The 13,426-nt window shown below is 41.0% G+C and overlaps 1 protein-coding gene across 1 annotated transcript in view; it reads right to left on the minus strand.

The window, feature by feature from the left end:
* Window positions 1-221: 221 nt before the first annotated feature.
* The window catches only part of LOC120053522 (F-actin-capping protein subunit alpha-2-like), a 52,605-nt gene continuing 39,400 nt past the window's right edge, over window positions 222-13,426 (minus strand). Inside the window, exons 5-10 of the mRNA XM_039000656.1 lie at window positions 8,240-8,446; window positions 8,032-8,111; window positions 6,129-6,207; window positions 3,407-3,478; window positions 3,174-3,236; window positions 222-1,244 (exon numbers count right to left, since the gene is read on the minus strand). Of these exons, the coding sequence (XP_038856584.1) occupies window positions 1,104-1,244; window positions 3,174-3,236; window positions 3,407-3,478; window positions 6,129-6,207; window positions 8,032-8,111; window positions 8,240-8,446 (642 nt within the window). The 3' untranslated portion in view covers window positions 222-1,103. The remainder of the gene's footprint in view (window positions 1,245-3,173; window positions 3,237-3,406; window positions 3,479-6,128; window positions 6,208-8,031; window positions 8,112-8,239; window positions 8,447-13,426) is intronic.

A 13,426-nucleotide genomic window follows, 5' to 3' on the forward strand; every position in this document is an offset into this window, starting at 1 on the left:
TTATTATATCCTGTTGTATTCTGACAACAAAAAAGGAACAGATTCTAACGGCCGCTAATGACTGCAAGTAAAATGTAGAAGTAGTGTTTAACATTAAACCTTATAACAGGAACCCTATCAATGGTCAAAATTGAGTGAGACAGTAAATAGAAAATGTGTAATTTAATGCAAAAAAGTTGAGATTAATTGTAATTCAATCTCAAGGAAATAAATCCCCAAACCGAAGGACAAGGATGTTTAATACAGGTATATATTACAATGTGCCATGTTATAATACAGTCAGGTCTGTCCTAATTCAAAATAAGACATACTTGTTTCATTTGATTGTAAATTAAATTGAACATTTTAATCCACATTTGGTAGCAATTAAAGAGGTATTAATAATTAAGCTTGTTAGGGTATTATAGGAACCATACTTTCACGGTGTCATGAAAGTTCAGTTCAGAAATCGATGAGTTAAGCTTGGAGGGTCACACAAACTTGAGATTTTAACGTATGGTCTGGGGTAAACGGTGTGGGGAGAACCAATAAGGGGGACCAAGAAGAACATTGAGTGGTCGAATATGATACACCGCTTGTAAAAGACGTCATTCTGATGTCATAAAAGTACAAGCCATTGAACACAACGGAAGGACTCTTTTACAGTACAGGAGTATTTTCCTCCATTAGCCAATAAAGTCCTAATCTAAATGTATACACAGAGACATATTCCTCAAAATAATAATTTCATCATTGCAATTGGTATAGTTTCCCCTTGGGTCAAAGGTGTGGTCTAACTACCATAATCATAAATATATATCAGGTTGTCAGGTTTGCATATGAAGGAAGCTCCACCCCTCTTCTAGGTACTACATCCTCCATCCACATCTTATTTGGCCAATAATATGATTATTTTCTTTATCATCTATGTATTATACAGATTATCTTTTTAACTGTGTCTGTATAAAAGCATTAATAAAAGTAGACATCTTAATAGGTGTAATAATGTTTGCCATTTTTTTTCCTGTGAGACCATACATTTTTCCACTCCCATTGATCTAATTTGTACAAAGACGATACAATAATCCAGCCATGCAATGCTGGGGTTTTCTGTTCAGTTTGTTTTAAGCGTTCTGCATCTCCTTGCCGATCTTGTAGCTCAGGATCTTGTTCCAGTCGATCTTGGTGCGCGTCACAGGAAGCTGGCGGCGTAAGGCTTTGAAAGTAGTGTCCGACATGGTCTGGTAATTCTCGTTGATGGCGGTCTGACGGGGAAAGAGGAGTGCGGAATTAGGGAGGGCTTTGGGGTGTCACAATAGAGATAGGCATTTCAGAAATTATTGTACTATTAGAATAATATCAACAACAAAAAAATTATGATATCCGGATGGAGAATTTCTCTTGACCAACCAAAATGATGCAAGTGGACATTCAAATAAACATTCTACCACAGTAACCATGTTATTTTTGATAACCCATTTGATTCTGAGTTGACAAATATTTCTAAGATGCATACTTAAAGTTTTTCCAGAACTCACTTCACTCGCACATAAGAGGGAGGCTTGCGCTACCGTTGCTGGCACATGCTCAGATAACACACAGCTGGAACTCCGATTAAACTGTTTACATGTCCTAATTATTCAACAAATTGCTCAGAAAAGCAGGTGTTTTAAATCGGCCTATGCTTACTATGATAATGACCTTATGCCCGATTAAGATAAGCCGAGTGAGGTGTTTACATGACTAATGCAATACTCTGCCTAATGCTATAATCAGTTTAATATCGAATTATTAGTGTGCATGTAAACTTACTCAGTGAAAGAGAAGCCTGATTTTCACCATGATAGAACTGATACAAAAAAGTTAAGAGTGTTTTGTATTGATGTGTCAGGTCTTGTGGAAACATTTAGGTGCGCATTCCTGTAATTGCTATTTGAAATGGGTGGAAAATAGCACACCAATGTCAGGGCAGACTGGAGGGTTAAACGGGCACCATTATAAAAACTACACTCAAAAGTTGGTTGTTATATTAAATGAAAAATGTCAAAGTATATTTTTGTAGTTAACTTCTTTGGGATAGGGGGTGGTATTTTGACGTCCGGATGAAAAGCGTGCCCAAAGTAAACTGCCTGCTACTCAGGCCCAGAAGCTAGGATATGCATATAATTGGTAGATTTGGATAGAAAACACTAAAGTTTCTAAAACTGTTAAAATAATGTCTGTGAGTATAACAGAACTGAAATGGCAGGGGAAAGTATTGCACTTGTGATTTCATGAAAGTTTAATATTTATAGTAATTTAATATGAATTTGGCGCTCTGCAATTTCACCGGAAGGTGTCGAAGTGGGACGGTAGCGTCCCACTGATCCGCAAGAAGTTTTAACAATGTCATAAGGGTAATTTAAATTGACTTTTTTTCCCACTGTTAAAATAGACCTAAAAAATAAACACTCACTTAAAGTAATCAAATAATAACATCTATTCGGATATTCAATTAATCCGTTAACCGTGCCCATCTCTAATAAGAACCACAATTGACAGGAATAGTGTCATGTGGTAATGGTTTCCAGATAATGTTTTGACGTTACACAAGTATATGAACAAAACCTGACAGACATGTCATGTGACACCAATGGCAAAATATGACGCTTCATTATTGCATGTACTTGAAGTTACAGCAATTTGTATATGTACAGGTAACAGCCAAATTAATGGAAACACGAGTAAATGAGGGATACAAAGTATATTAAAAGCAATTAACATTCTATAATGCTTAGGGTCACATAAGAATGCTGGGCAAGCCATTATCTTGGCTACCATGGCTATGTCCCCATTGGATGACAATGCCCTCATCTACAGGGCACGAGTGGTCACTGAATGGTTTGATGAGCATGAAAACAAACGTAAACCACATGCCATGGCCGTCTCAGACACCAGATCTCAACCCGATTTGAAAACTTAGGGAAGATTCTGGAGCGGCGCTTGAGACAGCGTTTTCTACCACCATTAACAAAACACCAAATGATGGAATTTCTCGTGGAAGAATGATGTTGCATCCCTCCAAGAGTGCCAGACACTTGTAGCTTGTAGCGGTCCAACACCGTATTAAGACACTATGTTAGCTTTTCCTTTATTTTGGCAGTTACCTGTATGTGCCCATATCAAAGAGTTCCCATTCCTAATCCCACACACACCTGGTAGTCATTCTCCACAGCCTCCATGATCTTGATGAACTCCTTTGCAGTTGCAGCTTCGTTCTGGTGGAGAGGAACAGAGTGGAAATCGGGAGGTGAAACAAGAGATGTCCAAGTAATGAGCATAGAAATTACATACCTAACCCAAATACTTTACAGCAGAGGGGTTCATTTCTGTGAATGTTTTCAATGGGGGTTGTTCCACATGTATTCTATTTTAATAAAGCACTCACAGATATGGACATGGATTCCTGGACCTCTTTGTGGCTGACCAGCTGAACGTTGCCGTCTTCATAGTAATGAACCTACATCCAGACAGAGTAAAAAAAAATACATATATTTAACTAGGCAAGTCAGTTAAGAACACATTCTTATTTACAACGACGCTGGGCCAATTGTGCGCCGACCTATGGGACTCCCAATCACGGCCGGTAATGACACAGCCTGGAATTGAACCAAGGTCTGTAGTGACGCCTCTAGCACTGAGATGCAGTGCCTTAGACCGCTGCTCCACTCGGGAGCCCAGAGTAGTGTGTGATGATCATAAAAGTAACCATGCCCAAATGTACACACATAATCAGTGCCTTCAGAAAGTATTCATACCTCTCGACTTAGTCCACATTTTGTTGAGTTACAACAATAGATTTTTTCATTAGAGTTACCAGCCTCAGAAACTGCAGCCCAACTAAATGCTTCAGAGTTCAAGTAACAGACATCTCAATATCAACTGTTCAGAGGAGACTGCGTGACTCAGGCCTTCATGGTCAAATTGCTGCAAAGAAACCACTACTAAAGGACACCAATAAGAAGAAGAGACTTGCTTGGGCCAAGAAACATGAGCAATGGACATTAGACCGGTGGAAATCTGTCCTTTGGTCTGATGAGTCCAACCTTTTGACTATTCGCTCCAACCGCCATGTCTATGTAAGACGCAGAGTAAGGGAACGGATGATCTCTGCATGTGTGGTTCCCACCGTGAAGCATGGAGGAGGTGGTGTGATGGGGTTTATCTGGTGACACTGTTGGTGATTTATTTAGAATTCAAGGCACACTTAACCAGCATGGCTACCACAGCATTCTGCAGTGATACGCCATCCCATCTGGTTTTGGCTTAGTGGGACTATCATTTGTTTTACAACAGGACATTGATTCAAAACAAAACCTTGAGGCTGTGGAAGGGCTATTTGACCAAGGAGAGCGATGAGTGCTGCATCAGATGACCTGGCCTCCACAATCACCCGACCTCAACCCAATTAGGTGGTTTGGGATGAGTTGGACCGCAGAGTGAAGGAAAAGCAGCCAACAAGTGCTCATCATATGTGGGAACTCCTTCAAGACTGTTGGAAAAGCATTCCTCATGAAGCTGGTTGAGAGAATGCCAAGAGTGTGCAAAGGGTGGCTACTTTCATGAATAGTGGTAGAGACTCAGATGACCTCTGGGAGTCAACTCCAGAGACCACATTCAAGTCCTCCATCCCACACTCATTCAAATGTAGGAACTGGTTCCTCCAGTCTGACACCTGCTGCTGTCTCGGTCTCTGGCTCCACACCCACCCCAAAATACATAACTGTAGACCTGAATGTGCCACAGGACCAAAACAGCACAGCAGGGAGGTGTTGTACTCTGTGCCACAAGAAATCTCCCATCACCTGCACTACTTGTGTTGTTACCCTCTGCTTCACAGCAGAAAGAGACTGCTATGGGACTTGGCATCAGCAGCACAATCTGGTGTAGAGGACTGTGGGTGTACGAAATACTCAAATTGTAAATAGTTATTTTTTTCACTTCGTGTGTGGTTTGTGGAGTGTGTACATTACATCAGTGTTGGCTGCTAACTTGGCCCTTATCTTAAATAGTTCACTTCTGTGTTGGGAGGCATTGGATCAGCGTTCTCGTCGCATCTCGTTAGTACCTTTTATGTAGGGAAGCTAATGATCCATCATGTAGGACATTCCTGGGAGTGTGTAAACTTTTTTTGGCAAATTATTACCATAGCATTTTTGTATGTTCTCTATAGTTATGTACTTGAAAATGTATCAATCGACTAATTCGGCCACATTTGGGCAAAGTCGTGAGGGACACCTGGGAGACTCATACTAAATATTATGTAGCTCTCATATTCTTGAAATGTATCAGTCTAAAACTTTGCACACACTGTTGCCCTGTTGTGGACAACATCTAAATTATCCTCAGCTTCCTCTCTCAATGTATGGCCTTTCTTTTGCATTTGAAAGATGATGCAACAAAAATACAATTAGAAAACATGTTTTTTTGTTTGTATTATATTCTCCTACATTAATTTCACATTTCCACAAATGTCAAAGTGTTTCCTTTCGAATAGTATCAAGTATCAAGAATAGGCATATCCTTGCTTCAGGTCCTGAGCTACAGGCAGCTAGATTTGAGTGTCATTTTGGGCAGAAATTGAGATGAAGGGGATAAAATGACTTGGATATATCCAATAGAAACTGTTGGACTAATGATTACACCCTAGATCAGCTAGATGCAGGCAAGACTGTGCAAGGCGGTATTGAATGTGTCACTGTCTGTCACCTAGATTATTCACATTAACCTCTCAACCTGTGCACCTACGTTGTAAACTTTCATTCGTAGGCTAGGTTGTAGCAACCTGATGATGGGTATAGGGAAAACGTGTGTTTCATGTACTAGCCTAAACCTATCGATGTTACATTGAGATGGGTGAATTTAAATAGGAATGACAGTCATCTAATAAGCTGTAATAGAAAAAAAGCCATGTTCATAAAAAATGGTCCTCCCTCATCTTAAAACGGCACCGACCACCACCGGTGTAGGCCAGTGACACAACATCTCAATTGAATCCATTTTAAATTCAGGCTGTAACACAACAAAAAGTAAAGGGGTGTGGAAAAAGTAAAGGGGTGTGAATACTTTGAAGTCTCTGTATAAATACGCACACGTGTACACACACACACCTGGATTTTCATTATTCCGGCCACTTGAGTAGTGGAGGAGCCGATGGTGAATTTCCACTCTGACCTCCAACGTCCATTCCTTTACAAAGAGAGAGAAAAGACAAAACATTTTTTTACATCCACAAGCTCATATAAAGTGCGTCTGAGTTTAGTGTCGTCTCCCTCTACCTCCACTACACAGCCAAGTCTTTCCTCAGCGGAAATCAGATCTTTACACTCAAGGAGCCTTAAGCCCAGTAAAAGCCCACCCGCAAAGAGGATTGCCATAACCCTTACTCAATTAAATTAACCTGATCAGAGCTGGCTCAACAAGGTAATGGGGGGCCACTGATCTCTAAACCAACAGGCAGCGGTTAGCTAAGTACCGAACAAAGCAAGCTTAGATAGTGTTGAAACAGTGTTTAGCGTGTAAACAAGACAATTGATGGTTCACAGGCTAAACATACTTTGATTCTGCCCGGAGAGATTTAGAAACCATTTACAGTGCATTTGGGAAATAATTCAGAACCCTTGACTTTATCCACATTTTGTTACATTACAGCCTTACTCTAAAATGTTTTAAATTATTCCTCTCTCCCTAAATCTGTATAAAAAAAAAAACTCGGAAATATCACATTTACATAAGTATTAAGACCCTATACTCAGCACCTTGTTGAAGCACCTTTGGAAGCGATTACAGCCGTGAGTCTTCTTGGGTATGACGCTACAAGCTTGGCACACCTGTATTTGGGGAGTTTCTCCCATTCTTCTCTGCAGATCCTCTCGAGCTCTGTCAGGTTGGATAGGTTGGATGCGGAGCGTCACAGCTTTTTTCAGGTCTCTCCAGAGATGTTTGATCGGGTTCAAGTCCAGGCACTGGTTGGGCCAGTCAAGGACATTTAGAGACTTGTCCCGAAGCCACTCCTGCATTGTCTTGGCTGTGTGCTTAGAGTCATCGTCCTGTTGGAAGGTGAACCTTCCTAGTCGGAGGTCCTGAGCACTCTGCAGCAGGTTTTCATTAAGGATCTCTGTACTTTGCTCCGTTCATCTTTGCCTCGATCCTGACTAGTCTCCCAGTCCCTGCCACTAAAAAACATCCCCACAGCATGATGCTGCCACCACCATGCTTCACCGTAGGGATGGTGCCAGGTTGCCTCCAGATGTGACACTTGGCTTTCTGGCCAAAGAGTTCAATCTTGGTTTCATCAGACCAGATAATCTTGTTTCTCATGGTCAGAGTCCTTTAGGTGCATTTTGGCAAACTCCAAGCGGGCAATCATGTGCCTTTTACTGAGGAGTGGCTTCCGTCTGGCCATTCTACCATAACTGCCTGATTGGTTGGAGTAGTGCAGAGATGGTTGTCCTTCTGAAAGGTTCTCCCATCTCCACAGAGGAACTCTGGAGCTCTGTCAGTGACTATCAGGTTCCTGGTCACCTCCCTGACCAAGGCCCTTCTCCCCTAATTGCTCAGTTTGGCCGGGCTGTCAACCATGGGACCTTATATAGACAGGTGTGTACCTTTCCATATCATGTCCAATCAATTGAATTTACCGCAGGTGGACACCAATCAAGTTGTAGAAACATCTCAAGGATGATCAATGGAAAAAGGATGCACCTGAGCTCAATTTCGAGTTTCATAGCAAAGGGTCTGAATACTTATGTAAACAAGGTATTTCTGTTTTTATTTGTAATAAATGTGCAAAAAAAAAAAAAACGTGTTTTCACTTTGCCATTATGGGCTATTGTTTAGATTGCTGATAAAAAAAAAAATGTAATCCATTTTAGAATAAGGCTGTAATGTAACAAAATGTGGAAAAAGTCAAAGGTCTGAATACTTTCCGAAGGCATTGTAAACGATTAGAAACCTAAACTACAAGTGTACTTCATTCACCCCGCATGTTTGATTCCAAAAATCCATACATACCAAAAGTTTTTGGGTTGAAACTGATGACACTCGATACACACGATGATGGTTTGATGTCCATCAATGGTTTTGCCGTAAATCTAAGGGGAGAAGCGACACATATTTTCAGAGAACTCCGTTATCACATAATATTAGCTACATGATCTAATGACAAATTCAACAGTGCAGGATCAGTGCAAGAAAAAGGTGTTATGCAGCCCAAACGTACAGTGCAGACTCCGTTGGGGTAGTGCTCCTTGACGTAGGCCCGGACAGCACCGTCCACAGCACTCCTCCAGCCCTCCATTGCTCCGTCCAAAGCGTGTGGCTGTGGGTCACTGGCCTCCTTCCTCAGATGGTCAAACTTAAAGGAGATCTTGTTTTTAGGGTCCAGGACCCTGCCGTTGCCCAGGTCTCCATGCTCTGTGATTAAGACCTGGAGAGGAGGAGGGGTCAAATGATTAGAGAAAATGGTTGTGTAGTTAAGAATAGGACAAAAAAAATACACTGAACAAAAATATAAAAACGCAACATGTAAAGTGTTGGTCCCATGTTTCATGAGCTGAAATGAAAGATCCCCGAAATTTTTCATGCGCAGAAAATACATATCTCTCAAATTTTGTGCACAAATTTCTTTACATCCCTGTTAGTGAGCATTTCTCCTTTGCTAAGATAATGCATCCACCTGACAGGTGCAGCATATCAAGAAGCTGATTAAACAGCATGATCATTACACAGGTGCACCTTGTGCTGGGGACACTAACAGGCCACTAAAATGTGCAGTTCTGTTACACAACAGGGATTAACACGGTTAACCGGGATCATTTCACATTTCCCGAAAAAATTAAATGACAAGACCTGAGAAATTACAATATTTTCTAATGCAATTCGACAAAATACACAACATGTGCAGCAGTAGATTGGCCAAAAATAAAATTGCACATTATCTAAACAGGTTGTCACATGGAAGCCTTTAGCCTAGCATATTTACTTCATACAAAGTCGGCATAAATTCAAAGCACACGCATAATTGACACTGCCAGTCCGAATGCAGATGAAATTTCACATCAGAACTAAACCTCGAGCCCAGGCCTGGTCCGACATCAGAGAAATTAAAATGAGCTCCAACCCGAAAAAAATAACAGCTTTTTAGAAAGACTGCTGAACAATTAATCAAATGGCCACCTGGACCATTTACATTGACGAACCCCCCCCTTTCAACTCGCTGTTTATTATCTACAGTCGTATGAAAAAGTTTGGGCACCCCTGACAATTTCCATGATTTCCATTTATAAATAATTGGGTGTTTGGATCAGCAATTTCATTTTGATCTATCAAATAACTATTTCAGTAGTGAAATGAGGTTTATTGGATTAACAGAAAATGTGCAATATGCATCAAAACAAAATTAGACAGGTGCATAAATTTGGGCACCCCAATAGAAAAATCACATCAATATTTAGTAGTAGCCTCCTTTTGCTAAAATAACAGCCTCTAGACGCTTCCCATAGCCTCTAATGAGTGTCTGGATTCTGGATGAAGGTATTTTGGACCATTCCTCCTTACAAAACATCTCCAGTTCAGTTAGGTTTGACGGTTGCCGAGCATGGACAGCCCGCTTCAAATCATCCCACAGATTCTCAATGATATTCAGGTCTGGGGACTGGGATGGCCATTCCAGAACATTGTACTTGTTCCTCTGCATAAATGCCCGGGTAGATTTTGAGCAGTGTTTTGGGTCATTGTCTTGTTTAAATATCCAGCGCCGGCGTAACTTCAACTTTGTGACTGATTCTTCAACATTATTCCCAAGAATCTGCTGATATTGAGTGGAATCCATGCGACCCTCAACTTTAACAAGATTCCCAGTACCGGCACTGGCCACACAGCCCCACAGCATGATGGAACCCCCACCAAATTTTACTGTGGGTAGCAAGTGTTTTTCTTGGAACGCTGTGTTATTTTGCCGCCATGCATAACGTCCCTTGTTATGACCAAATAACTCAATCTTTGTTTCATCAGTCCACAGCACCGTATTCCAAAATGAAGCTGGCTTGTCCAAATGTGCGTTTGCATACCTCAAGTGACTCTGTTTGTGGCGTGTGTGCAGAAAAGGCTTCTTCCGCATCACTCTCCCATACAGCTTCTCCTTGTGCAAAGTGTGCTGAATTGTTGAACGATGCACAGTGACACCATCTGCAGCAAGATGATGTTGTAGGTCTTTGGAGGTGGTCTGTGGGCTGTTTTTGACCGTTCTCACCATCCTTCGCCTTTGCCTCTCCGATATTTTACTTGGCCTGCCACTTCTGGCCTTAACAAGAACTGTGCCTGTGGTCTTCCATTTCCTCACTATGTTCCTCACAGTGGACACTGACAGCTTAAATCTCTGCGATAGCTTTTTGTAGCCTTCCTCTAAACCATAATGTTGAACAATCTTTGTTTTCAAGTCATTTGAGAGTTGTTTTGAGGCCCCCATGTTGCCACTCTTCAGAGGAGAGTCAAAGAGAACAACAACTTGCAATTGGCCACCTTAAATACCTTTTCTCATGATTGGATGCACTTGTCTATGAAGTTCAAGGCTTAATGAGCTCACCAAACCCATTGTGTGTTCCAATTAATCAGTGCTAAGTAGTTACAGGTATTCAAATCAACAGAATGACAAGGGTGCCCACATTTTTGCATAGCCTATTTTTCACATCTGATTTAATTTCATACAACTTAATATTGCTACACTAAAAATCTTTGTCTGGACAATACCCCAGTACTCAGCTTTTATTAGAAAATGAATGGCATGCCACTGATCATTTTCTGTGACGACAGAGTAAATTATTATGCAGCCTCAGGGGTGCCCAAACTTTTTCATACGACTGTATGTATAGTCACTTTACAAATTACCTCGACTAACATATACCCCCACACATTAACTCGGTACTGGTACCCCCTGTATATAGCTTTGTTATTGTTCTGTCATTTTCTTGTCTTCATTTTTTATTTATCTAATAAATATTTCAACTATATTTCTTGAACTGCATTGTTGGTTAAGGGCTTGTAAATAAGCATTTCATGGTAATGTCTACACCTGTTGTATTCAGCGCATGTGACAAAACATTTAATTTGAAAACAGTAGGTTATATTGATTTTAACTGGTGTTGAGGACAACGCGGTGAAGTCGGTCGGCAGTTGGGCCAAGAAAAAGCACAGAAGAGAGGAAAACCCACCTTAGTTATGATCCACTGAATGATGAAAATATTGGAATAAAGTAAGCTAATGCCATTGAAGGCATGTATCAAATTCTTGCTTACACTCCGTCATATGCAACCGTTATACTAATTTAAAGCAATAGTCGCGTGTGGCCACCTTGATGATCATTTCAGCACCATTTTGACTGGTGTTGTCAATATGAGAGCTTCGGTAGCTAATGTGATCAACAAACAGTATGAGAGTAGATATGGACATTGTTTTTTTTTAACAGAGTTGGTCTTCGTTAAGATTAGAGGTCGACCGATTTCAAGTTTTCATAACAAATCGGTGGTAAATCGGCAGTTTTGGACGCCGATTACAATGAAACCCACAAGGAGACTGCGTGGCAGGCTGATCTCCTGTTACGCGGGTGCAGCAAGGAGCCAAGGTAAGTTACTAGCTAGCATTAAACTTATCTTATAAAAAACAATGAATCTTAACATAATCACTAGTTAACTACACATGGTTGATGATATTACTAGTTCAACTAGCTTGTCCTGCGTTGCATACAATCAATGCGGTGCCTGTTCATTTATCATCAAATCACATGCTACTTCGCCAAACGGGTGATGATTTAACAAAAGCGCATTCGCGTCAGGGTATATGCAGCAGTTTGGGCTGCCTGGCTCGTTGAACTGTGTGAAGACCATTTCTTCCTAACAAAGACCGTAATTAATTTGCCAGAATTTTACATAATTATGACATAACATCGTATTTCTGTGTTTTTATTCTATTATAATTAAGTCTATGATTTGATAGAGCAGTCTGACTGAGCGGTGGTAGGCAGCAGCAGGCTCGTAAGCATTCATTCAAACAGCACTTTCCTGCGTTTGCCAGCAGCTCTTCGCAATGCTTGAAGCACAGCGCTGTTTATGACTTCAAGCCTATCAACTCCCGAGATTAGGCTGGCAATACTATAGTGCCTATAAGTACATCCAATAGTCAAAGGTATATGATATACAAATGGTATAGAGAGAAATAGTCGACGCGTCATAATTCCTATAATAACTACAACCTAAAACTTCTTACCTGGGAATATTGAAGACTCATGTTAAAAGGAACCACCAGCTTTCATATGTTCTCATGTTCTGAGCAAGGAACTTAAATGTTAGCTTTCTTACATGGCACATATTGCACTTTTACTTTCTTCTCCAACACTGTGTTTTTGCATTATTTACACCAAATTGAACAGGTTTCATTATTTATTTGAGACTAAATTGATTTATGTATTATACTAAGTTAAAATAAAAGTGTTCATTCGGTATCGTTGTAATTGTCATTACAGGAGGTTATCTAGCAAGCGAACTTTGGTCATTTGACTTTTATTTGACTGCTGTTACAAGGTATGAATGATTCGATAGCGCTAATGGCCTACTTGGGATGCGCTCTGTGCTTCCTGAGGGCGCTCTGTGTAGAGATAGCCTAGGCCTACTGGTGAAATGCGCCATATTGAGGAACATGATAAATCTCTGAATTTTGAATGGCCTGTTTTGCAATTCACAACAATATTATTGGTGCTAAGCGTCACTCTACCATTACTAAATATCAGTTTCACTTGCTGTGAAATATTTACATAGTGGCACAGCCAAGATGGCAATATGGCTCACCGACAATCTTCTTTTGGGAGAACCCTAGTGACCACGCTTTAAATGGTCACTTGCAATTTTTGCGGTATTTCCCGGGACTCTCGGGATAAATAAGAATTATTCCCGGTATTGAAACTTGGTTGATTTTCTGGAAAATATTCATCCTCCGACAGACGTCTCAAGTTGAGGGAGCGGGCAATTGGCATGCTGACTGCAGGAATGTCCACCAGAGCTGTTGCCAGAGAATTTACTGTTAATTTCTCTACCATAAGCCGCCTCCAGCATTGTTTTTGAGAATTTGGCAGTACGTCCAACCGGCCTTACAACCGCAGGCCACGTGTAACCACGCCAGCCCAGGACCTCTACATCCGGCTTCTTCGCCTGCGGGATCGTCTGAGACCAGCTACCCGGACAGCTGATGAAAATGTTGGTTTGCAGAACCAAAGAATTTCTGCACAAACTGTCAGAAGCCGTCTGTATGCTCATCTTGCTAACCAGGGGTCTTGACCTGAATGCAGTTCGGCATCATAACCGACTTCAGTGGGTAAATGCTCACCTTCGACGGCCACTGGCATGCTGGAAAGTGTGCT

Source organism: Salvelinus namaycush, chromosome 9 (assembly GCF_016432855.1).
Source record: "Salvelinus namaycush isolate Seneca chromosome 9, SaNama_1.0, whole genome shotgun sequence".
NCBI classification, from domain to species: domain Eukaryota; kingdom Metazoa; phylum Chordata; class Actinopteri; order Salmoniformes; family Salmonidae; genus Salvelinus; species Salvelinus namaycush.